Source organism: Schistocerca gregaria, chromosome X (genome assembly GCF_023897955.1).
Source record: "Schistocerca gregaria isolate iqSchGreg1 chromosome X, iqSchGreg1.2, whole genome shotgun sequence".
Classification (NCBI taxonomy): domain Eukaryota; kingdom Metazoa; phylum Arthropoda; class Insecta; order Orthoptera; family Acrididae; genus Schistocerca; species Schistocerca gregaria.
Window position 1 is genome coordinate 656,664,790 of NC_064931.1, and position 27,778 is coordinate 656,692,567.

Below are 27,778 nucleotides of genomic sequence, written 5' to 3' on the forward strand. Positions count from 1 at the left end.
ACTTGGAGATGCACATAGCGTTTTTAGATCATGAAAAAGCTTTTGACAAAGTCAGTAGACAGCTACTGCAGCAGACTATAAAGAAGAGAGACTTCCTAGCATATCTAATTAACTCCATGAAAGCTGTTTACAGACTGACAAAAATTATTGTGAAAATAGTGATAACTTGTTTAAACAATTAACAACAACACAGTAGACAAGGATATGGCTGTCTCTGAATCTTTTCATCATCTATGTATATGACCTAGCCAGGGCTTGGAAACTCAATATCACCTATGGCTTAAAGATCAACAGCGAGAAATGTTTTAATACTCTACAATTTGTAGATGATAAAAAAATGAAGATAATCTTCAAAGAGCTGTATATCATCTTAATATAACATGAAAATACCCCTAATAAAGTAAAAGTAATGACATTTGAGGGAAAATCCTCTATAACATCTAAAATTGTAGTAAATAATTTCATACAGGAACGTTACCAACTTTCAGTATCTTGGTTGTAATGTAGGATGTAATTTTGACCATGAAACTCATATTAAGATTGTAAAATTCAGCGCAATCGGTAGAACTATTAGAAATATGCTCCAAAAGCAAACCACATGTTGCCAGGGTTGTTTCGACTGTGTTGCTGAAGTTTCACTGGAAATCCCAACACATTCTCCATACAGCCTCTATCTCTTCCCAAGCAATTTTCATATTTTTGAAGCCCTGAAGAAATACGTTTGTGACTGCAAATTTGCTTCGGATGAAATTGTGCATGTTTAGGTACAATAATGGTTCCAAAGACAACTGCAAACATTTTTTCATGCAGGCACTGACCATTTTGTCTCGCAGTGGGATAAATGTATTACCAACTTTGGCAATTACTTTTGAAATAATAAAGAGTTTACTTACTTTTCCTCCCATCTGTCTCATTTTCATTTGCCTGCTCCTTATAGTAACAAGGTGGGAACATGTAGATAGAATGTTTGAAGAAGATAAACTTCCAGAGAAAATTCTTAACTACAAACCTACAGGGACAAGACACTACGCTTGTTCATCGTCTGCTAGAGTATTGCTGTACCAGATAAGATTGATAGAGGACATCAAAAAAGTTCAAAGAAGGGCAACTCATTTTGCATTATCATGAAATAAGGCAGAGTGTTTCATGGATGACACAAGCAACTTGGGATGACATTCATTAAAACAAAAGTGTTTTTCATTGTGACAGGATGTTTTCATGAAATTTCAGTTACCAACTTTCTCCTCTGAAATTGAAAATATTTTGTTCTCGCCAACCTACATAGGGAGAAATGATCTTCATAATAAAATAAGAGAAATCAGGGCTCATACAGAAAGATTTAAGTGTTCAGTTTTTCCATGCACTGTTAGAGAATGGAATGGTAGAGAAATAGTCTGAAGGTAGTTCAAAGAACCCTCTGCTGGGCATGTAAGTCAGAATTGCAGAGTAGTCATCTAGATGTAGATGAGAGATGAGGGCAAGACCATGGAAGAGATGGGAGGGCAAGACCATGGAAGAGATGGCGGGATATTGTTGACTGGAACAGGTGTTATCACCTAATCCATGAAGGGAGACGTATTTACCTGGAGTGTAGCCTTGTACAGAAGTGAAACATAAATGATAACAAACAGTCCAGGCAAGAAGAGAATGGAAGCTTTTGAAATGTTTTGCTACAGAATAATGTTGAATATTAGATGGGTAGGTTGAATAACTAATGATGAGATATAAATCAAGTTGGGGAACAAAGAAATTTATGCCACAGCCTGACTAAAAGAAGAGATTAATTGATAGGACACACCCTGAGGTACCAAGAATCATCAGTTGGTAATGGATGAACTTGGGGATTAAATACAATAAGCAGGTTGGTCGGTTGGTTGTTTTGGGGAAGGAGACCAGACAGCGAGGTCATAGGTCTCATCGGAGTAGGGAAGGATGGGGAAGGAAGTCGACCCTGCCCTTTGAAAGGAACCATCCCGACATTTGCCTGGAGCGATTCAGGGAAATCACGGAAAACCTAAATCAGGATGGCCGGACGCGGGATTGAACCATCGTCCTCCTGAATGCGAGTCCAGTGTCTAACCACTGCGGCACTCCACTCTGTTACAATAAGCACGTTCAAATGGATGTAGGCTGCAGTGTTATGCAGAGATGAAGAGACTTGCATAGGATAGACGTGTATGAAGAGCTGCATCAGACCAGTCTTCGGGCTGAAGAAGACGACGACAACAACAACAACAACAACAACAACAACAACAACAGCACTCCATGATGCAACACTGATATTTAATTCCACGTGAATCTCAGTTCATAACTTGGTATGTTTTGATGAGTCAAATATGAGGAATGCTCCCAAACTGAATATGTTTAAATGTCATATACAGAAGGGTTTGTGTACTTAATTAATTGTAATTTACAAGTAACTGTGAGATAACATTTTGTATAAAAGTATATCCATGCAATTATTGTTTAGCTACAATTTTATTTTTATTTTATCATAGGTACTGCTTTGAATGCATGAATAAAGCAACAGGGGAACGAAACTGCATAGTATGTGGAAAAAAGACAGGCAAAAATCTTGTATTGTGTGATGTATGTCCTAGAGCATACCACACGGATTGTCTTCAGCCTGTATTAAGTAAGGTAAGATAGTCTACAAGTTTAAACTATATATACTGTACAACAAGCATCAACCTGTAATATGAAAGGTGTCATACACTTACTTAAATGACTGAAAATCTATTGTGAAAAATCATGTAGGTTCCACGAGGGAAGTGGTTCTGCCCAACTTGTCAGTCAAAACAACCAAAGAAGCGAAACAGCGGCCGTCGTTCAGGTGGCCATTCTAAACCACGCGAAAGTGAGAGTAGTGACCATGTTCCAGCAAGGTAAGTTATGTCACAATGATTTTATGTAATAGATTGACATAAAAGAGAATAATTTACTTAACCTTAAAATGTCTCTCATAATATGACTATGGTATAGTGGCTGCATAACTGTGAATCTTATTATGTTCTTATTTAAACTTAATTAAGTTGTGACTTCATCCTTTTGTCTGCGTGGCTTGATTATATAAAACAGTTAATTTAATTTATAGTGGCTCCAAGTTTCCCACCTTCTCTCCCTGTTGATTTTCAGTATCCCAATTGTCACCTGCAAGTTTTTGCTGTATCATTAAAGGTATAATTTTCAAAGGAACACTTGTTACAGACACTTTTCTTTGTATACCAGAGCACTTGCAAAGTAGGTATATCTTTATCTAAGGTAATTAAACAACTGAACTGACAGTTGATCATAGCATACACCACACATGGACAAATGTGTTAAATATGAATTTTTGCACTGTTTGAAAGTACTTTGGTTGGACATGCTTAATGTAGTTTGTTTCTGCCAGGACCAGAATAAACTTCTGTAATAAAAGCCATATTTAACTTTCCTAATATTTTTGGAAATATGGATGAAAAGAATGGCATGGATAGTGACTTTGAAGTTGAACACTTAACAAGGAAAACGTCCTTCCAATGGAACAGATAATATAATATTTCCTTTATATGAAACAAATTAAATTAGCATGGGTTAAATGACCATCGTTTTCTTTGTTCCATAATGTTTAGGCTGCTGTAAGTAATGGAAGTTGCATTTACCAATACAGATATGTTCTCCTTGAATAGCTACAGAGATTTTTAACAATTTGCACTTATTTTCTGAACAATATTCACTTTAAATACCAAGCAGAGTACAAATAAATTTAATAGTGACATAAAGGAAATCTTAGATACAAATATGACAAGCAGTACTTAACAACTGTAGTTCATCTTATCCTCATAGTCAACATCAGTTAAATGTGCAGATTTAAATGAAGGGCTAAATAAAAGTCCCATGCTCATCATTGAACTATGGTCATGGCCCAGTATTCTCACATCATTGTCCAGGGAGGTAGCTGAAAACTGACTCCATGTGGTGTCATGTAGTATCTTGTTGTATTAGGGATATTATGAAAGAGTATAGAATAAAAATAATGGCAACAGTGAAGCCGTGTACAAACATATTGTCTACCCTTCTTGACTAATGTCTGGGAGTCTTATGCAGACTATAAGATGCACTTTTATCTTCAAAAAATTGCCTCCAAAATTCTGGTGCATCTTATATTCTAAATTAATATAAAAATGTCCAGTGTTTGATTTCAAATTCCCACCAGTCTTAAAAATGGTCAAATATTTTATACCATGGGAAACCTGTCTCTATCTGGCAACACTGGATTCAACTGGCAGCAGCACGAGTTGCAGGGATTCACAAGCTTGCTAACACTGTTTCCCTCCCACACTGCATTCACAAACCCAGAACATTGTGTAGCCTATGATGTGTCATTGCAGTGTACGGTGCCAGTGAACTTGGATTGAAAGTGATTTGTGTTATTGGTAATGTACAATATTTTCGTATGTAGCTAGTTTTGAAAATTGAAAGAATAGCATATGCAGAAGAACTTGGAAACAGAGGAGCTGAGCAGCATTTTGGCCCTCCACCAATTTGGGGAAAAAAAAACATTCACAATTGGTGGACTAGTGAAGAAGAACTGAAAAAAATGAGGACGATTAACTGTGCAAATAGAGGATTGGGTGCAAAATGGGCAAAACTGCAATATGACATATTGAAATGGATTCAAGGACACCATCAAAATGGCATTGAACTTAATACAAAAATTATCCACACTCGTAAGCCAGTGCTTCAGTGGAACTTAAATGACTTTAAGAGTGGAGTTGGTTGATGCTACAGGTTTATGAAGCATCATTGACTTAGCCTGCAAATTAAAACCAAAATTGCTCAGAAAATGCCAAAAGGGTATGAAGAGAAAACATTATCTTTCCATTGCTTTATTATTCAGCATCGAAAGAAAACCAGTGTGGAATAAGCGAAATAACGAATGAGGACAAAACTCCTTTGACATTTGATATCCGAGAAACAGATCTGTTGTCATGAAAGGTGCTAAAACTGTAACTATAAAAACAAATGGACATGAAAAAATGCATTACACTGTTGTTATTTTGTGTTGTGCTGATGGTAATAAACCTAATCCACTGAACATTTTCAAGTGCAAAACAATGCCAAAACCTTCTGAAATACTGTCTGATGTTGTTCACGTATGTTACAAGGGTGCGATAAAAGAAGCTGGTATAGAATTATGGATTAACAGAGTGGGGGAGAGAAGAAACAGTGCTTTATTGAAGAAGAGTTCTCTTCTTGTGCAAGATCAGTTTAGTAGTCATTTGAAAAATTCCCTGAAAGAGAAACTGAGACAGGGAAATACAGAGCATGCTGTTATTCTGAGTGGACTTGATTCACAATTGTGACCTTTTGATGTCTTGATAAATAAAATGCTTAAAGTGTATGAGAGAGGAATGGAACAAATGGATGATGGATGGGACCCTACAGGAATTCATGCCAAAGGGAGCTTTAAAACAACATAAAATCAAACAAGTGTCTTAGTGGATAAAACAGTCATGGTCTGGAGTGAGAGAAGACATTATTCTTGTTAACTCATGTATAGGAATTTTATCTGGTCCACAATTTGGTAACTGTGAATTGTGTTCCACCATCTCTCTTTTTGCTGACTAAAACTTGGTGATGAACATGAAATTATTCTTATAATCATATGCATGTACACCATACAAATAATCTTTGAAATCTGTAGGAAGCTTTCATCTTATCAATAGCAACATATCAACACTGAAAATAATGTAATATATTTCTACTCAGTAATTGTTTGGCATGTTTATGCATTTATAATGTGTACATGGAATAATAATGTTAAAATACATAAGAAAATCATAGTAATGTGGAATTTAAAGGCTTTAATTTATTTGTGCATGAGTTTTATGCTAGAGTTTCTAGAACAAGTCAATAACTTTAACGATAAATAAATAAATAAAAAGGTCATGGCAACTGTATTGACTTGTAAATAACCTGTGTACGATTAGCATGACTAATGGAAATTACCGCTTACAAATATTAATGAAATACAGCAGTAAGATTCTCAGGATTCTGATTAAATTGTGCATCTTGAATAAACATAGAAATTTGTGACTATGTAGTTTTTCCCATGTTCTACACAAGTAACAGCCACTTATAACACCATCTCTAATGAGTAAATCTAAACAAATAGCAATCATTTGAAAGGATAGTATATTGTTAAGAAAATGAAAGGTGCTAGTATTAGATATTTTTGGACTAGTCTGCAAATCTTTATGAATGTTTCAGTGCTAATTCATAACAAATGGTTACCATACCATATTCTTAATGTGCTTTGATAAAATATTCACCCTACAATGCAAAAGAACCAGTAGGAATATTTAAATGATGTTAATTATGAGAGGATATGGGGAGCATGTTACCTTCAGTTAAATAGAGCATAGGTAATTTTAATAGGATGTTGCCATTTTGAGGGAAACATCCTATAGGATTTTGGCTGTGGTTCCTCATGAAATAAAGTTTTCTGCTTGCTACTCAAGTTGGCCTTTGCCTTCTCAAAGGATTCATTGAGTTTTAGAGTAATCAGCTGTGGTTGAGTATCAGTACCACTAAATGCTGAGCCATTTCCCCATTCCCGTTTGCCCTATCCTGCTACTAGTACACGCAAGTCTGAGTGTGCCGAGAGTAGTGTCCCTGTGCATGCATACTTAAAGTGACTGCCAACTGTATCAGTGCACGCCCCTGTAGGAAGTGTGGACATGACACAGTCCCCGCTGTGTTGTCTACTTGTGCCTATGTATGTGCGGAGTAGAGCTGGCTCACTCTCACTATGTCCTTTTAGTATGTACTGCTCACATCAGTTATTCTGATTAATGCATAGCAACTTTCTGTTTATTGCTTATGTTGCAACTTCTGACATTTGATGTGCCAAGTAACAGAAATGTTGCCATGAAAGGTGCTAAAACTGTAATTATAAAAACAAGTGGACATGCCTATGGCACTAACCAAATCCAGTGATCATTTTCAAGCACAAAACAATGCCAAAACTTTCTGAAATACCATCAGGTGTTTTTGTTCATTTACATTCATTTGTCTTGTTATGTGTGGAGTCATGAGAGATTATTTCCATTATTGTTCAGAGGTTTATGATTGAAGCCACATTTGTGTTACTTGGATCAATAGGTTGACTTAAGCACACACCTGCAGTGACACTACACTCAGCGCACTGACATTCCCATACACCAGTAGCAGGAATACAGCACCTTCTGAGACTAATTTTGTTACAAGCCATATAAATCCACTAAGATTATTGGGAAATAAATGATTAGGATTGATTAAGAAGAGTGTACAGTAGTATCTGTCTTGATAGATCATCTGAGTAGAGGGGATTAATATGTCCTTGACAAGGAGTAAGAGTTCACTAGTTGTAAAGATTTTTATTATAATGAACTCAACCTGGGCAAAAGTTTAATGAGGTAAGGTGTGATGTCTAATTAGTCAGGCCATAAAAGTAGAAAATTTCTGAATTTGAATAGGTGGTTGCTTGAAAGCTTAAATTTATTTTCACTCTAAAAGGTTTAAAAGTATAATACTAAATGAAAAATATGGAAAGAGTACTTAGATGTACCAGTATACGTGACATGATATAATTTTACTGCTGGTGACCAACTAAATAATTTTCAGCTAATCCCCAAATTAAAAAGAATCCACTAAATCTTGCTGCAGCGAAGTGCAGATTTTGTAACTACTGTTAACTATACAATGAGAATGATCTGTAATTGCTTGCTGATAAAAAATACACTTCTGTTAGTTGAGAACATCAAATACAAACACATAATCTGTACAGGAATTTTACGTATGGTATAGGAACAAGGTTACAAATTTTCAACTTGGAAATGAAAGACTGTTTCTCCTATATGTATCAAAAATGCATTTATTTTTTGGCATTGTCTCTTTCAGGTAAATAGACTTTTTCCAATGTTTTATTCACATAAAAACATAAGCCATAACTGATCTGTCAGATGAAATCAACTTAGCCCTCATTGTTCCAGTGGCATCAGTTTCCAACCATTCATTTTTGCATTTACTTTTGGTCAGCATGCAAGAAGGCCAGCATCAGTGTTATAGAAAACTTTTTCATAGTTAATTTTTCACATAAAATATGCTGCTCTGTTTCATCTGATATGATTATTGTTTTTTTCTTCTTTAATCACAAATCATCGAACCAAATTGTGAACTTAATCACTGTGTTTTTCTGTGGTTGTAGTTTTGGGTTATCCTTCACATGGATCATCTTTAAGAGAAGCATGACCCAAGTTTGAATTGAGCTGCTCATTTATGAAGTGCTGAAAATGAAGGAGACTTGTTATAAACCTTCAGCAATTCTGAAATAATTTATTTAAGTTATAAACAGAACAAATATATGCTATTCCTAGTTATCCATCCAAATAAAATATAGTCATTATGATTACTTTATAAAAAAACCATACAAACAAAATTATTTTGCTGATGAAGTTGATAGTTGACATGGGGTATAGTACAACATCTATCAACATAACAAGAAAAAAAATATTATTTACATCAGTGCCATCTTTGTGACAGACTGAGTACTTTTCACTTTACAATCATGATGCTGGAACTAAATAGTAAGCAGTAGTAATAAACTTTTTATAGCAAATCATGTAGTAATGTAATTGGATAGATGAAAAATCTACTGACCAAGTGGCGGCAAGAAAACACTCGTATAAAAGAAAAAAAAGGTTTTACTTATGCAAACTTTTGGAGCACATGGCTCCTTCTTCCAGCTGAAGGCTTTAGTGAAAAGAAGAGGGGTGAAGGGAAAAGAACTGGAGAACTTTAGGAAAAGGGATAGAGTCGGGGGGGAAACTTAACTGGACGAGAAGAAAAGACTTTCCTTCTCATCTCGTGTAGTTAAGTCTCCCCTTAGAGTTCTTGGTGACTTTTACAAACTTTACCCATTTTCCTAAAGCTCTCAGTTCCTTTCCCTTCACCCCTCTTCCTTCCCCTCCAGCTCTTCTGCCAGAAGAAGGAACCATGGGCTCCGAAAGCTCGCGGAAGTAAAATCTTTTTTATATGTGTGTTCTCCTACTGTTACTTGGTGGGTAGATTTTTATCTATCCAGTTTTTTTATATTATCAAAAATTGATTATTTTAAAATTCTATAGTAAGCTTTTCATGAACAATATGTTGAAGAAATGCTTTGTTGCTAATTGTATGTCTCATAACTCATAAAATTTTGTTGATGTTTTTCACAGTCCACCAGCAACTCCAGCTGCACCGATTGAAGATACTTCATCTGTAGCCCCAAATGCTTCTCCACCTCAAACAACGCAAAATACAACAAGTCAGAGCAAGAAGGACAAAAGTAGTGGTTCATCAAGTAAAAAGGTTGCCAAGGATCTCAATCCATGTCGAGTCCTGCTTGAGGATTTAGAGGCACATGATGAGGCATGGCCATTTTTGCTGCCAGTGAACACTAAACAGTTCCCAACGTATCGAAAAATTATAAAGAATCCAATGGACTTGAGCACAATCAAACGGAAGCTCCAGGATTCAACGTAAGTTGCAATTACTGCACTACTTTATAATGTTGGTATGTGTTTGGAATTAATGTTAAGTTAGTATTAATTCCTGGCTGAGTTAGTTCATACATAAAGTGTTTTTTGATTATTTGATTTGTTATCATTTAAAAATGGCCTATAAAAGACAGGAGAGAGAAATAGTTCTTTGAACATGCTTAACACATTTTGCAACACTAGCTCAACAAGTAGCTGTATACCCTGGAATTTTATTCTCTGCTGTAACAATGGAAAATTTGTAATAACAAAAATGTGATTACGATAGTTTGCTACTCACTGCATAGAGGGAGGCATATTTAAAAGTAGACTGTTGGATATTATTCAGTTTTCACACACTGGACCACAGACACCTCCATCCCAGTCTGACTGGAGGTGCAGCACTGTAGTTACTGAGGGCTGTAGCTTGTAGCTCCAACCAGAGTGGGACAGAGAAGACTGTGTGTGTGTGTGTGTGTGTGTGTGTGTGTGTGTGTGTGTGTGTGTGTGTCCGTCCGTCTGATGAAGGACTTTATCCAACAGCTGAGTCTACTTTTAAATGTGCCTGTTGGAAGCTCAGTGCCTCCTCTGTGTGGTGAGTGGCAAATTATCCCAATCATATTGTTGGTATTATTTGATGTAAGAGTGATATTATTAAGTGAAGGCCTTCTTTCAGAATTTTAGGTCTTTGTACATTGGTTTTTGGTGTGTAGTGGATTCAGCATTATGTATATCTTTTTTTCTCTCTGTTACATATGCATGTGGTTTTAGGTGATTGTTCTGTAACCTTCAAAACCATACCTATCCATATGTTTCTCATACTTTTATTTTGACCATTTTTGTCAATTTCAGCAACTTCTTCTTTATTTAAATGATTTAGTACTGCCTGCATCTGCCATTTTTCCTTTATGGGCTGTACGTTTCCACAATTTTGGTCTTAAACCATTATCAAGTATCTACAAAAAGGAAGCACCATACATCCAGTGTATTAGCAGTCATTTAAGCATTAAACATAAAAACAGGTCAAATCTTAGGATATGCTGGGGAAATGTAACCTATTTTAGAAAAAAAATAATTATTGAGAGTACATTACGCTCTATGGATCTCTGGTCCTGTGTGTATTTAAACATCATCCACCATTATTGTGCTAATGAGAGCAGGTGTCATAACCGTCACAAAATTAGAAATGCTAGTCCCATTGGTAAGCGGGCATATCTTGAAAACAAGTTACATGAACAATAACAGAATGGTGACTGAGACATATTCCACATAGATAGGAACCTTTTTCATAGTTAGGAATATATAAAATTAACTATGAGGATTACTCTCAGTTTCGTATTGGGCAAATGGAAATGAATGTTAGATTCTGGTCTAAAGAGCACACTACAATAAGTGATGGTAAACCTCCACCTTTGCTCTTCACTTAAAAGCTCCAACCACAAAGTACCGTCTACTAGTGAATCACTACAGATCTTGCATAAGGTACAGAAAGTTGAAGTCATGGACATAATAGAGGAGATTTATACACCTTTAAGGAACAAGTCATGTAGAGTTGTAAATAAACAAAAAGATCTGTGAAATGGGTAATTTCTAGACAATTTTGCACCCATTCTGTAACAGTGTTGCAGGGCCATTGGACACACAGTCATTGCCATAGTCATAGGCTCCTGTGGCCACGATAAGGGGGGACCATATAGCTTTATAATAACAAACTATGGGAGTTTTATTATTTTTTTAGCTTTCTTTCATCTTATAACTTAACAACACAGTTTTTAACATTTTAATTATTTGAATGGTAAACTACACACCTTGGCTTTATTTTAATTTTATCTATTTTTCCGCTTTTATGTCTACATGGTCGAATAACACTCATGTGCACCATCTATATATATTGAGTGTACCGACTTTGTATATTGGTGTATAAGACTTTTGCAACAGCTATGTGGTAGTCACACGTCCACATTGAACTTTTTGCGGCCATAATGTGTGTATTGAGTATGATGGTATGTGAAATGTGTGTAGTTATTAAAACAGTGACATGCTCCTATACTAATAGGGCCAGTGTTTCTAATTTTGTGACAATTATGGCAGCTGCACTCATAAGCCCAATAATGGTGGACACTAATTAAATGTATGCAGGAGCAGAGAGCTTTATGGCATAATGTGCCATCAATGAATTTTTTGTTCAGTAAGTTATATTTTCCTGGCGTATCGTAAAACTTAACTGTTGTTATGTGTAATTCTTAAGTGATGCCTAATACAATGAACGTACGGTGCTTCCAGTTTGGTCTAAGACCAAAACTGTACAATCCTACAACAAATTCAGGAAAAACGACAGCTGCAGGCAGCACTAAATCATTTAAACTAGCAATCACTGCTGTGGCCCTGTCTCAGCGAAGATCCTCACCTTCTTTTTTCTAGTTTATGTTGCCTTAGAATGAGCAATTGAATTAATAGTGTTTAGCAGATTGTTCATCATGCTAACAGAAGCATCATTGTGGCACGAACTCTGCAATATGCTAAATTATTGAGAGCCATTCTGATCCATTCTTGCTCAGCAACTGTCCATAATTCAGAGAGTGGCTGGAGGAAGCTCCACAACATGACCAGAAGTACTCATTAGAACTGAAATCAGATGATTTTTGTGGACCAGATGTTGCACTTGTGCCCCCCCACCCCCTTTCCATACTCGCATCCAGTGATGCCTGTGGGCTGAGGATAATATGATTGCCGGTCAATACTGTTGGGCCTTCATGGCCTATTCAGGTGGGGTTTCGTTTTTAGATGTTGTACTATACTCTTATTACAAATAACCATGTACTCAGCAATCATAATAGCAGTGACACAATCCCAGTCCTAATCAGCAAGTGGATCCCTCACAGAGCATGAACATTCTGTTTCGACCGATGTATGGTGCTTGAAGACATAGTGGCTTCCAATAGACAAAGAACAAATTTCATTGATGACAACATAGTAAACACTCCACAGTCCCTTAGTCAGTTAAGAGAAGAGATAACACTCAGCACATAACCACTGCTCTTTAGTGAGTTACATGAATAGACAACACTTCGAAAGTAACTCTGTTGAAATCCACAAGCCATAGTACACTGTGGGGTGGGCAAAGCTGGTGTAAAGCTTGGAGAGTATGCTGAGGGAAGGTGGGAAGGAAAAGCATGTGTTCTGACTGATGCTGCTGGGCATGGCTGGCATAGATCCCTGAGTAGATGCTGAGCAAATGTGGAACTAGTCATTGAGTGATGTTTTAAATAGGCCGGCAGAAGGACTTCTGTGTGTAGCATGTAACTTTATTGCAGCATTATGGTCATAGCAGCTTTCTCTCCTGGTGGTGAGACTGGTGCGTTGTGTGGTGGCTGCAGAAGAGAATGTGGACAATAAGCCAGCATGTTCTAGCCATTGTCCAGGAAGTTCCCATATGTGTGGTGCATGTACCAGTCGGTACTGGCTTGCCGGCATGTAGGTTAGGCTACTGGAGCCTGTCGATACACCAGTAACAGACAGACGTCTGGTTTGAGAAGTAGTCAGCGAACAGCCATAGATGTGCCCTCCCTTCCACCTTTGGAATGTGATGGCAGAGCCATCTCAATAACAGCTGAAGATTGTTCATCCCCTTCCCTCTTCGGGAAGGAGGTGGAGGAGTCATTTTAGTGTCAGTGCATTGTGTTGGGGCTGGTGTGTCAAGGTGCTTGTCGTGGTGCTAGTACATGGTGGCTGGTTCACTAGGCACTTGGCAGCAGAACTTGCCTGCCCCCCTCCCCCCACCCTCCGACTCCCCATCTTGGGGAAAAATGGTGATGTCACGCAATGCTTGAAAGCTTGAAAGGAATCCATGTGGTGGTTTGACATAGAGGATGTCCCAGGGTGTGGGGAGCTTATGGTGGCTACAACCCTGACTCCAGCATTTGGGCTGTGAGGTTGTGAGATGGTGTCAAATGAGGCATTCTGGTGCCTGGTAGAGGGTTCATTGGACCACCTTCAAGCTATTTCTCTACCGTTACACTCTCAAATAGCCCCAGAAAAATGAACTCTTCAATATTTTCGTGTAAACTCTGATTTATTTTATTTTATAAAATGAGCGTTTCTCCCTATGCAAGTGGGCACTAAAAGACTATTTTTGCAATCAGAGGAGAAAGCTGGTGATTAAAATTTTGTAAAAAGATCCTGGCACAATGAAAAACACATTTGTTTTAATGATCCACCTGCCTGTGCATATCTGTGACACACTCACTCCTATTTCACAATAATGCAAAACAAGCTGCTAGTCTTTGGACTTTTTGACGCCCTCTGTCAATCTTATCTGATGTATATCCCATACCGAACAGTAGTACTTCAGAAGACAACAGATCAGTGTAGTGTAGGCAGTCTCTTTAGGAGACCTGTGGTGTCTTGTAAGTGTTCTACCAATAAACTGCAGTCTTTGCTTACCTTTCCCCACAGCCTTATCTGTGTGATATAGTCTGTCTGTAAACTCAAGAGTGAGCAGCGCTTTTGGTAGGGGAAGTGGCCTTTTCTGGAAGAACCCTGCCACTGGCCTACAGGGCCACCCAAAATCAGTTGCCCGTTACCTGTCTAGCGGTGTAGTTTGGCATGTAGTGATATACGTCATTTCTGTTCGTGGGATATTAGTTGCCAGTGTCAGTCAGTTGACTTTGTGTACTCACTGATATACTTCAGTATCCGGAAGTGATGGATAATCCCCCTGCATTGCAAGAAAATATGCAGAATACGAAGAAGAAGAAGAAGAGGTGTTTGCAGAGTAACGAGCATTTGATCGTCTCTAACATTAATACAGCGTGTGTTAAGTAGGTGACACCAAAAGAACTGTTGCCTAATGTTACCAGTCCAAATCAAAGGGCTGCAGCATATGCAAACGTCAGCCTCGCCTCAATAGGACGCATAAGGAAGGAGCGCGAAAACAAGCTGTGTGGTTTACTGAAGTCGGCACGAAGGAAAACATATAATTTAGGGAGGAGACCCAATGTTATAGACAGTTTCACATGCCATTGCTTTTTCCAATTCACAAAACACTTTAGTGACTGTTTCCCCTGTATAGTTCATAGGTATCTTAACTTTGCATTTTTAATCTCATCCATTCTTGTAAAACTGCTGCCCTTTATGGCCTGCTTTGAAATGTTTATACCACTTGTATGCTCTTGGTATACTCATAAGAGACTCACCGAAAGCAATATTTAACATTCCTAAAAATTTGATACGTTTTATTCCATTCTTATAAGAAAATTTAGTACAGGTTCTCTAATTTATTTTTATACAAAACAAGTAATAGCTGATGCTACCAAAACCCATATAACCATTTTCACAGTTGACAAGAGGGCAAATACCGAATATACAAAGCATTGCACAGATACTTTTCAGACGGTGACAAAAAAGCAGTGCGAATCGAATTAATACAACACACGAAATTATAAATTTCTGGTTACTTTTTAAACACTCTTCGTGTTCCAAGAACTGTTAAGTTTCAATGCAGCCCTTCAAAGAAAACTTATACCTTTTGGTAGAAACACAAAGTAAGAACAAGCCTTAAATTCTACAAACTGATTGCACTATATCTAGTTTGCCTCACGAATAGAGGAACATACATTCATATGAATGGGCATTCGGTTCTATGTTTATAGTAGAATCCTGATTTCCGTTCTTATGTTAATATTATTTACTCTATAATGTTTTGTTGCGATGAAGCTATCGTCATTTGTTTTCCTTACGCTCTTAATGCATTTGTCTAAAAATAAACGCAGCCAGGACGTATCCGTACACTGCGTTGCCAAAGATTTAAAGAATGCGCCACGGCAGGGACGGTACTAAGTTCTGAAACAGCCCGTAGAAGCACCCTGTGACGTAGCACAGTAGGCAGAGTGGGCACTCCCTTGCTCACTCTTCAGTTTACCGAGAGACTATAGACCCAGTTTAAGTAATTTGCAATTTTCATCCTTAAGTATTTAGTTCAATGTACAGCCTTTATATATGTGTGACTTATCGTGTAACCAAAATTTAGCAGAGTCCTTTCACTACTCATGTGAATGACTTCACACTTTTCATTATTTACAGTCGATTGTCACTTTTTGCATCATACAGATGTCTTATTTAAATCAAATCTAGTTGCAAAACTGAGATGATATTCCAAAAGCATGCATATATTGGGGTTGTGTTACATTTAGAGAACTTTGGCTGTTGAGGTCACATGCAGATTTATTTTGAAGAATTTGGAGGAGCAGGGCTCGGTTAATGATACTCATGTCCCAACAGGCTTGAGATTTCCCAGTATGCCAAAGCGCTTTATGCAGTATCAACACTGCTCAAACAATTACTGACATTGACTTGCATGGCATTAGTGCAAAAGATATGGGAGAAACTATGAACTAGCCACAACAAGTCTATCACTTTGATTAAAATTTGATAGAATTTAATGCTATTTCCCCCTGTGTTTCACAAAACTATCATCTTACAAACTTTGGTATTTAAACATGTTTGCAATAAAAATTCTCGTACATATGGATACCACATACAAACATTAATTCTGCTTCTTTAGTAAAGGTAACATTCAAAAACAGAAATGCTGTCCTACAAAAAACATTAGTTGATTCAGAAGCCAGACGCAATATTATTTAGTTGTGAGACTGCAATGATTTACTATGTGAATAGCAAATGAGAAGTTCAGTCACTGTTCACATATTAGAATACAGGATAAAAACGTTAACAGCTTTTAATCAGCTTTAGAACATGATGGTGAGAACAAATTGCAATGGCAAGACCCATTGTCGAGATATTACCAACAGATCTCACTAGATCACAGGATGAGTGAAAGTTTGAGGATGGGACTCAATTATAATTGTGAGCTTTTATTTATGGTGTTTTTAAACATGACTTGCACACTAGAAGATATTGCAGACTGCTTTTCACAGTTGCTCAGGCCCAGCACTACGGAAGGTTTGGAAGGGGAAGGTGACACTAGCTAGGCTTAGAGCTATGATGTTTGCAGGGAGAGGAGTGGTGAGCGAGCAGCAAATTTTGTTGTGTTGCCAACTATACGAATCTATACCACATTCTTTGGGTTTTTATGAACATCTACCACATGTGAACTGCAGTTTGCCTGAGTCTAATTGTAGTCAGAATCAAACTGACTTTAAAATTGGTCATATGCTCAACAATAGTATTCATTTCTGTGTGATGGTAAAACTTGAGATAGGAGCCAGTGGCATACTAATGTGTTTCTTGCTGCAGTGTTAATGCTCATTGTGGAATGATGTGAATGAAAGGGTATGTGTCAGCTAGTTCTACACAGCCAATGCAGGAGTGGTAGGCAGGTGACATGTTTGGAAGCATGAGATATTGTGGCATTTCCACATGAGTGTAGAAGCAAAATCTGATATGTATTCAGAAAAAAAAACAGTTGTGTTCTTAGGTCCCACCATAATGACAACCTTATAAGTAGCAACATATTCGGAAGAAGCAGACAAATATTTGTGACAGTGAAGATATAAATTTCCTAGCTGTGTTATTAGAATGTTGTTGTTGTTGTTGTTGTTGGTGGTGGTGGTGGTGATGATGATTATGATTAAAAATAGTGGTACCACAGACTACAGGATCAGTAAGCATAAAGGTAGCTAAGGAAATGGTCCAAAAATTAAGGTAAACAATTCCTTTTTGTTTGTTTTATTTTTCCTAATATTATTCAAATATAGACAGTCAATAAATGTCATAAGTTTAGAATAGGTAAAGCTAACTTTTTGGCAGATACTTTTTGTCAATAAAACAGTTTGTAATTTTAATTAGTCAGAATATGTTAAAAATAAATTTTTCCCAAGGTGCCTCTAAAAAAATGGGGGGAGGGGTCATCTTATATTCAGGGTCATCTTATACTCAGGCAAATATGGTTGCTAACCTACTGCAAATCAGTGTTAGTGATATGAGTCTTTAATTCAGTGCCTAATTTTTATGTCCTTTCTTGGGTATTAGTGTGACCTGTGCGACTTCCCAGTGTTTAGGTTCCCAGCTTTCAAAAAATGAGTGGTTGTATATGATTGCTAAGTATGGAGCCTTTATATCATCATATGCTGAAAGGAACCTAAATGATATACAATCTGGACTGGAGGACTTGCCTTTATTAAGTTATTTAAGCTACTTTACTACAGTTAGGATATACCCTTCTAAGTTACCCACGTTGGCAGCTGTTGTTCTTAATTTTAATTCTGGAACATGTACTTCAACTTCTTTGGCGAAGGAATTTTGGAAAACTGTTTAGTAACGCTGACTTAGTGGCACTGTCATCTGTAACATTACCATTTCTGTTGCACAGCAAAGGTGTTGATAGTGTTGTCACTGGTGTACTTTACATATGACCAATATCTTTTTGGATTTTCTGCCAGATTTTGAGATAGCGTTCTGTTGTGTACCCTGTTAAAAGTCTCTCGCATTGAAGCCTGTGCTAAATTTTGAGCTTCAGTAAAACATTGACAATCTTGGAGATTTTGTATTCTTTTAAACTAGACATGCTTTCTTCATTGCTTCCACAGCATTGTTCTGACCTGTTTTGTGTCCTGTGGGGGATGAGGACCATCTCTCATTAATTAATGTGATATATATCTGTCAACTGCTATTTATCTGTTTCTCTGAATTTGAGCCACATCTGGTCTATACATGTGCACTTTGGAATAAGTGGAGACTGTGTCTTAGGAAGGTTCCAGTGAAATTTTATTTGCTTTCAGTCTTGCTTCAGCTACCATGTGGACACAAATCCTTGCATCTGTAATGATGCCCCCTATTTGCTCAGGATTGTTTGTTGCTAAGAGGTGAGGTATGTTTTCACTACCATTTACACTTTGAGTGGGCTCATGAACTAATTGCTCAAAATAGTTTTTCAGAGAAAGCAATACAATTTTGGACTATATTTTATACCTGCCACCGGCTTTCAAGATGTATTTTCGCCAACACATCGGGGGTAGATTGAAGTCACCACCAGCTATGATACCATGAGAGGGGTACCTACTTGAATTGAGTGCAAGCTTCCGTTGAACTGCACAGCAACTGAATCATATGAATTTGGGGGGAGGGTTTCAGTAAAATTAGTTATTAATTTATTTCACTTGGCAAGTATAACCTTGACCAATACTGAATTGCAGGAAGTATCTATACCAATTTCACTACGTGGTAAACTATGTTTAACAGCAGTAACCTCTCCACCACCAATATTATTTAATCTATCTTTCTGAACACCATTAGTTCCTCTGCAAAAATTTTGACTTAATGTATCTCCAGTTTTAGCCAGCTTTCTGTACCTATAACAATTTGAGCTTCAGATATTTCTGTTAGCACTTGGAGCTCTGGTCCTTTGTAGACACGACAATTTACAACTACAATAGCGACTTCTGCTAGGTCTACCCCCATCCTGTGTTTGCTCTGCACCCTTTTAGACTAATGCCCTTTCTGTAATTTCCAAGACCCTCTAACTTAAAAAAACACCCAGTCCATTCTACAGATCTCAGCCACACACTGCATTGAAAGACCCCTGACTTCTTCAATGGGACCTGATACACTACTCTGTGATGCAAGTCAAGGACTCTGCAGCTTATGCAGTTTCAGAACCATCTGGACCTCTGATTCAGACCCTCCATTCAGCTTTGTGCCAGTGGTTTGCAATCAGTTGCATCGATGATGCTACAGATGGTGGTGAGCTCTGCCTTCATTTCACAAGCAAAACTGGCAGTCTTACCACTTAAGAGTCTTGCCCAAAAGCAGAGATAATCTCTCTGGTCTGTTGTGGTGCCATATGCAGGTATTTGACCCTGGAGGTTCACTGGAGACAGCTGCTAGGCACCCCTGGTGCTGCAGGGATGCTATCCAGTGCCTGACTGTGTGACTCCGCATGGAGCCACCAGCTTCAGGAGTCCCAGAGAAATGACCAAGCAGAGGCACCAGAAAGGCATTCTGTTGCATTGGTGCAAGAAAACCAGGTAGAAGTATGCCATGTTGGGGTGTATGATGACCATACTTTAATGAGAGTCATGTGTTAGTGCACCAAGGATATGGAAAGGGTGTTGAGAAAAAAGCATCGGAGAGCAGTACAAGGATTTGTCCAAACTGTCTGAAATCCTCGTTGCTAACAACAGAGAATGGAACATGGCAAACATGGAACATCGTCGCCAAAGACAGGAATGTAGTGTCACCAATAACGTAAATGTGATGTCGCAAAGATGGAATCTTTGTTGCCAATGACAGAAATGTATGTTGTGAATGTGAAACTTCATTGCCAATGATGAAAATGTAATGCTACAATCATGGGAACTGGTTGTCAGTGATAGAAATTGCCAGATCTGTTGAGAGGAGGATATTGCAGAGGAGTTCTGTTATCATTGCCAATTTGTTTTGGTATAAGAGGATTGCAGAAAAGTTTTGCCCTCATCACCAGTCCTGTAGTATTAATAGTCTTATTACAAATAACTGTGTACTCAGTAATCACAACCTCAGTCCTAATTGCCAACTAGAACCTTAGCCAAGCACAAACATTCTGTTGTGACTGGTGTATGGTACATGAAGAGAGACTGGCTTCCAAGTAATATAAGAACTGATTTTGTTGATGACTATTTCACTAAAGAACAGATAACACTTGGCAAGTAATTGTCCAGTTCTTTAGTGAGCTAGAATAAGAGATAACACTTGGCAAGTAACCGCAGTTTTTAGTGAGTCACAGAAAGAGATAACATTTGACAAATAACTCTGTTCAAGTCCACAAGTGCTGGCTGTTGTATGGTTCAACACAGAATGGCTAACAGGAGATGTTCCATGTGTGATGCATAGAATGAGCTTGGGTGCGAAGAGCATAAAGGCTGGAGCATGTACTCTGGCTGATGCCGTTGGGTGCTGCCAGCATAGAGCTCAGAATGGACACTGAGTAAATGCTGAGCTAGTCATTGAGTGGTATTTTAAATAGGCAAGTGAAAGGATTTCTGCATGGAGCACAACTTGATTGCCGTGCTACAGTCGTTGCAGTGCGGCTGGTGGTGGTGAGACTGGTGTCTGATGTTGCAGCTGCAGGAGGTAAAATGTACAAAAAGCGACCATATTTTGGTCATTGTCCAGAAAGTTTACATACACCTAGTGCACGCACCAGCAAGTACTGGTTTAAGCAGCTTGCACAGGATAGAGTAGCATGGAGAGCTGCATCAAACCAGTCTCAGGACTGAAGACAACAACAACAACAACAACATGCTGGATGACTGGAGCTGTCAAGTTGCCAGTCACGGATGTATGTCTGGTTGTGGAGGTAGTTGGCTATTGGCCATAGATGCAGCACTGGATGTTTACTTAAATGTCTGTGGACTGTTAATTAAATTACAGTGATATAAATAGATATGGGGTGGGTTGTTGTGTTGCATTGTGCCTATCATGGTGCTGCGAGTGAACAAAATGATGCTCTTGATCAGTGTTTATGACATATGTACCAGTGGCACTATATCATCCCATGTAATAGTCTCTGTATGAAGCTACAACCAGGGAACTAAACTGTAGACAGCTTGCAAATCAAATTTTGTCATCTGATGTGCTTCTGGTTTACTTGTGTCAACTTAAATTGTGATTTGTAAGTTGAAATGCCTTTCCTCTTGCTTCAAATATCCATTGGTTGTGTTCCTGTGCAGGAGTTGGTCTGTGTGCTCTGTGGCACACAGTTATCAGAGGTGTGTGATAGTGGCTTTGTACATACTGTGAGGACATAAAATTAGTATTAATGTTTTGTACTTTGCAATGGAACTGATCACTAACAGCTACCCCATGGCCTGCCAATTTGTTGTTGATGCTAGCTTATTGGAACTCTTGCTGTCAACACTTTGTTACCTTGACAGTTACTTCTTACTGACAGTTATTGAATCAAGGCAGTCTAGATAGATCCTCGACATGGTTGTCCATAAAAATTCAATGCCTACACAACTTTTGAAATGGACTTCTCATGAGCCTAAAACTGATAATATCATTGTGATCAAATCCACTGAGGTGTCATGTTGCCTCCACCCTGTATATAACTCTCACTCAGATAGCTAGTGTAATCAAACTGTTCCATGTGCTAAACTAATTGCCCTGTGTCTCTCCAGTTCTTCATATGGTTATTAATGATGAAAAACCCTAGGAGAAATGTAAGTAATTGTTGAAAAGATACGCCCTTTTACCTGTGTGACAAAGTGCTGAGAAATTTATATGCATATAAACTCAGTGCTGACCACTAGGTATCCATACTTTCATTTTTATTTGTAACATGAATTTTTACATTTAGTGTAAACACGGTAAATGTCGTGTATCCAGCAGAAATAGTACAAAACAAAGATTTGAAAATATGCATTGACATGAAATGTGGTTGACAACCAAGCGATGTTCCTTTTGCTAAGGTGGTATGATGGTTATTTATAATCAAGAGTTAAAGAAAACAACATGTAACTGCACTTGTAGTACCAAACCTTTACTCCACAGTCACACCTAAACAGACATGAACACTGATAATAAAAATATTGTTCAATAAATACACTATAGAACACAATAACGCCCTTTAAAGTATTCATTCAGTATTGCTTGCTCACATGATCTGAGTATACAGTATCTGTACCCCGTTATTCACAAAAGGCTGGACCTAACACTGCACTGTTTTGCCAGTTTTGGTGTCAAATGAAAGTTGCAGACCCTGGAGACTGGGAGTGGTACTCTAGAACTACTCATAATAAACACTGATAAAAAGTAAATGACACTCTATATCTTATGTGCTGTTGATTTGTCATGTAGAGTTTCTGTGTGGACAGTATTGCAGTACATTCAATGTGACTGTTGCTGCAGGAATGTGTCTGTAGAATCTGAGAGTAGTTATCTCCATCACAGTATGACCATGTGGAACTTAATAAAACAAATGCATCCCAGTCATTACATGCCCAAAAGACTATAGTAACTATAGCAGATGATTTTGATGATGAAACTTTCTAGCATGTTGGTAATCTTGTGTAATTCCATTCTGACAACTTGTTCAGCATTGGTTCATAAGTACATGTCATCAGTAGCAGTGATTCTATTTAGCATTGATCCCTTCTTCTCTTGATGTCATCCTGAATACGATTTACAGATTTTGTACTGGGCACATATTCAGTAATGCATTTAGATACAATTTTAAATATGCATAAATACTTGTGTAGAAATTTCAAAATGAATGCATAATAAGAACCTGTGTGTGCTTGTAACTTCACCCCCTACCCTAGCCTTCATACACACTGATGAAATAAAATGCCTGGATAGTTTATAGCCCTGAAATACAAGAAACATCACTTGAGGGAACAGTAAAATTATGAGAGAGAATTGCTGATCAGCACTTGCTTTCAGGAAGCAAAATTGTTTATATTGCTGATAAGCATACATAAAAATAGAGGACACTACCATTAGCTTTCTGAACTATTAGTTTGAGAGAGAGAGAGGAAGCAGCAAGTAGAAAATTTAGATCAAGCATACACATGCACATATGATACCACAGAAAGTGTAAGTAATCATGAGATATGGAAATAACAATTAGTGTTTCAGTTGATACTAGACTATTGTAATTCCAGTAGAGTGAGGTGAATTACAACTTGTGTTGTTACTGTGGTGGCTCATTTTTCTTTTCAGATATTTGTACTATAGTGAATTTCCATTGTGGTTGTGGGGGCATGATTTACAGTAACATCACTTTTACAATTTTCATTGTGTTAGGAATTGTATGAAAGTCAAACTCATGTATTATTAATTTTGCAGGTACAAATCTCGTGAAGAATTTTGTGCAGATGTGAGGCTCATTTTTAACAACTGTGAAACATTCAATGAAGATGATTCTCCTGTTGGAAAAGCTGGTCACAGTATGCGTTCATTTTTTGAGACCCGGTGGAGTGAACTGAATGGAAACCATCAAAAACCGAGCACTACTACTTCAACATAAATTTAAAGCCCTGTACTAATGTGAAAATGAAATGTGTGTGCGTGTGTGTTATACTGTTTTAATGTGCAGACCCGGTTCTCGTGTTACTGTGTCTTTAACTTGAAGGAATACAAGGTATTTTCTGTGATCTGGCGAAAAAATACACGAACAACCTTTTTATTAAGTCACACTTCTGCCAGCAGTGTTCTGCAAGATACAATTAGTCATTTTTTTTAAAAATTCTGATGTAATATTTAAATCTGTTGTAGTGAAATGCTACTGTAATATTAATTGAATTATTTATTCAGTTGATAGGTTTCTGAAATTAGAAATGCTTGGTGGACTTGTAATTCAGTGCACTAGTGTGTTTAAGTAAAACATTTTTAAATACTTTTTTAAATACAAAGTGTGAATCAAGAGTGAAAAAGACAATGTGAATGGCCATATCGATGTGCAGAGTATATTTTGACTCATTACATTAAGTATTTTTCTGGTGACTGATATGCGTCTCGTATACCTGCTTAATTTCCCAGTTTTAGGTTTAATAATTCTACATCTGCCATATGTGATAGGCAGACAAAAATGTTTGCCCATAAATGTTTAACTTGTTTTAAGGTGCGTATATATATGAATATATATTTTGTATTTACTCTTTTGTTAGAAGGATTCCAAAATTTAAATGCTAAATGTGAGATTCCTGTTAAAACTGCTTTGTTGTCTTCAGCATAACCATTCCAGTGAAGCATCATAATGAAGTAAAATATATTCTACATGTAAAAACAGTCATTGTAGATATGCAAGTCCCTGTGTTGTTTTTAATTTGTAAAATAATTGATAATTTATTACTTTTTGTGTAAATATTTCATTTTATGAAAACATTGAAGTAACTGCGTATGTCCATGACAGTTCTGATTTATTTCATAGTTGCAGAAACAAAAACTCATTCTTTTTAGTTCAGTATCATCCAAGAAACCTTTATTCATAGAATCTATATGTTCTGTTATCTTAGTTTGCTGAAAGATTATACACTTATGAACACAGAAAGTCTGGGTATAAATTGTTGTTCATTGATACCTCTCTGCATTCCCTTGAGATGTAACTAGTGATCCAACACACTTGCAGTAAAATGTGTATATAAAATATTATTTCAAAGTACAATTTCATAATTATTTGTAGAAGTCTTTAGCAACAGAATTTTGTGTGGCTGTTACAAATATATGTCACTTTATTTTGTGACTGCTTTTTGCTCATTACTGTTACATTTAATTCAGAAATGGAAGCTATGTATACAGAATTTCATTTATGACTGTCTTAAATGGAGAACCTCAGCAGTTATATGTTGTGAAGTGAGATGTGTCTGCTTGCAGAATCCTATTTTCCCATTGAAAAAAAAGCAATGTAAAGCCAGTACAATTTCAAAATATATTGAAGTTCACTACAGTATTAGTTTTATGTACTGCTCCATATTAATTCTGGCAATGAAGCAGTTATTGTAGAGCAAGGAAATGTCGGTAACATAAAACACTTCTACCTTGTGGATGTATGGAAAAGTAGCATGCTATTGTTAAATTGTAAATGTATATAGACATTGATGTTATGTAGCTGCTGTTATGTCACATCTGTTACAGTGTGTTACATTGTTATACATACATTTAATTTTTCATGTTGAAGGTTGAATTTACTGAGATTTTTGTACAGCTGGACGGAATCTGGATTGATGCAGGTGTGCTTATTTTTCTATCTCTGTGACTTTATGCCGTACTTGTGTAAAATATATTGAATATGGCTCATACCTAATACTCCTTTCTTAAAGTGTAAAAAAAAAAAAGAAAAATACTATGTAAGTAAGGTTCATAGCAAGAGTTCACATATGGGCGGCATTTGACAAAAAATTTTATTTTAAATCTGCTGCTTACACTGGGGAGGACTGATGCTCTCTTTCATTAATCTGCATAATTTGCAAGAAATTGTAGAGTGAAGCTTGGGCTTCCTTTACGTTTCATATCCTTAAAAATGCTTAGAAAAGAAATCTGGAGTTTTTTCCTTAGTGATGCATAGTGGAAGAATAAGTTGAAATTTTCTTTCAGTTAAACAAATACATATTGCCACAACAAAGGCACCGTGATGGGTAATAAATTTAAGAGCAGTATGTGTCACATTTTGTTACTACAAATTTGTTAGGTGACACTATTGTTTTAATTTCTTCTATGATTGGTTAATGTTGATGTATAACCCATTATGCAGTGGATGTTGTTATACATCGTATTCACATTCCCCTTTTCAAATTGAGAGAAAGGGGCATGTAGCTAGGTAATACAACATAAAAAATCCAGTATCAGATTCATGATTGGTTAGTTTTAACATTATGAACATCGTTTACATTATTTTGGTACTTGTTGTGCCTTTTCATGCTTATACTGTTACCTGATAATGCCACAGGTATCAACTAAGTCTCAGTGTTCAGTACTTAGCAGCAAAACACCCAAATGCTGTGAGCAGTCCCCTTTCATTACACTTGATGTAAGCCATGATAAATGACTGGGCTCGTATACATGATTTTGCCTTACCAGAGGGAACACTTTACCATCAGATAGTTATTTACTGTTGTTGGGGACTGTACATGTAAACTGAGATGAGATATTCTCTGCTTGTACTGTAATGAGTAGTGTTAGAAATTTGATTTTAAAGGACATTATTAATACTTTATGCAGGTTTAATGGCAGACATATAAGGAAGTAAGAAGTTTATGCATCACTTTCAACTGTACTGAAAGGAAAAAGTTCTTTGTTCTAACTGTGGTACTTACTTGAGGTTTAGTGAAGCAACAGTTATGGTAAATACCTATCATGTATTAGTTTCAATACCAAATCATTTCAGCAATGGAGATTTCACTGAAATAATTTGGCAATGGATAAATTGTTCCTTGTGGATATACACTGGAGTATTCATGAAAACAAATCACAGACAGATGGATTTTTCATTTTCAGTGACTGGAGACTATTATATCTTTTTAGTGCACATTATTTTGACAGTAATCATGTAAAAAAAAAAATCTTGGTTTTATAGGGACACATCAAAATTAACTACCACGTCCTTGCTCTCGAGGTTACACATGATAATCTCAAAGCACTTTGTCCATCCACAAGTACAACTGAAATTTAGGGAGTGGTGCTATAAGCTTTTAAGCATGTAGTATTTTATTTTCCAAATTTAAGGAAAACAATCACAGATTGTGAAATTGTGCTTTGAAATGTTGAGTTGATATGACGCCACAGCTGAGAGTTCATGAGAACTCGTGATTTTTGTGCTACTGTTTTGTTTTCATTGTAGATGGTTTATTTACATTAAATTTTCAGTTGAAGTTCTCAGGAAGAAGATGTTACTCACAATTTCATTTCTCTTATTTTGTAAGAACAAGTTAGATGAATGAGTTTTATAAACCAAAATGCAGTGTGCCTACAAACACCTTTTGCACAGAACTTCTACTGTGCTGCCTGGTATTCAGTGATAATGCGGATATTGTCACTGTTGTGACAGGAACTCAGAAAGTGTTGATTAAAAGAAAAAAGAATATATAATATATATATGTGAATATAAATTGCCAAATAGACTGTATGAAGTGAAATAATTTTTTTCTAATGAGATACTTATGGGCATTTAACTTGTGACAAAAAAGAAGTTGTAAATATTTATTTTTTGGTGTTTTATAATTTCTGCTAAGGTAGATCCCACTTTTTTTTAAAAGTAGAACACCTATAGCCGTTAATTGTTATATTTCCCTGTAACCTTGTACCAGACAACCTGCATCTGATTACCTGCCATTCTACATCAAGTCTGTAATGGAAGAGTCATTTAAGAATAATATTGTGTGTGAAATATTTAATATATTTACTTATGTGAGAATACATGAGGAAAATGGGATAAATATCTGCAGATGAAATGTTGACTCCTGAACTGAAAAGTGTAAATGTTAATATATGAAATGATTTTCAAAATGATTTATTAAAGATGATTAATTATGTGTAAACATTGCTGATTCGTCAAACAGCCACTTTGTGTTTCTGACCCTGAACAAAATTACTCTGAAGTAAGATAAAGCTATTGTTAGGAACCATATAGGTGATATTCTGGTTTACGCAGAAGAGGTAATATTTAATTCTACTGAATTAAGTGGAACATAAGATATAAACTCTTGTTTTGCTTTTCAGTCAGTTCTAGAACCATATCTGTTGGTTTTGAAACCTTGGGATTCCATTTTCATAATAATTAGAACACAAGGTAACAGTTCACTGAA

General features: G+C 36.8%; 1 protein-coding gene across 1 annotated transcript in view; it reads left to right on the forward strand.

Annotated features, from left to right (window-relative positions):
- Positions 1-27,511, forward strand: part of LOC126298259 (bromodomain adjacent to zinc finger domain protein 2B-like) — a 285,171-nt gene extending 257,660 nt beyond the window's left edge. The window contains exons 33-36 of the mRNA XM_049989561.1: positions 2,499-2,640; positions 2,758-2,885; positions 9,240-9,542; positions 23,325-27,511. Of these exons, the coding sequence (XP_049845518.1) occupies positions 2,499-2,640; positions 2,758-2,885; positions 9,240-9,542; positions 23,325-23,505 (754 nt within the window). The 3' untranslated portion in view covers positions 23,506-27,511. The remainder of the gene's footprint in view (positions 1-2,498; positions 2,641-2,757; positions 2,886-9,239; positions 9,543-23,324) is intronic.
- Positions 27,512-27,778: the final 267 nt, after the last annotated feature.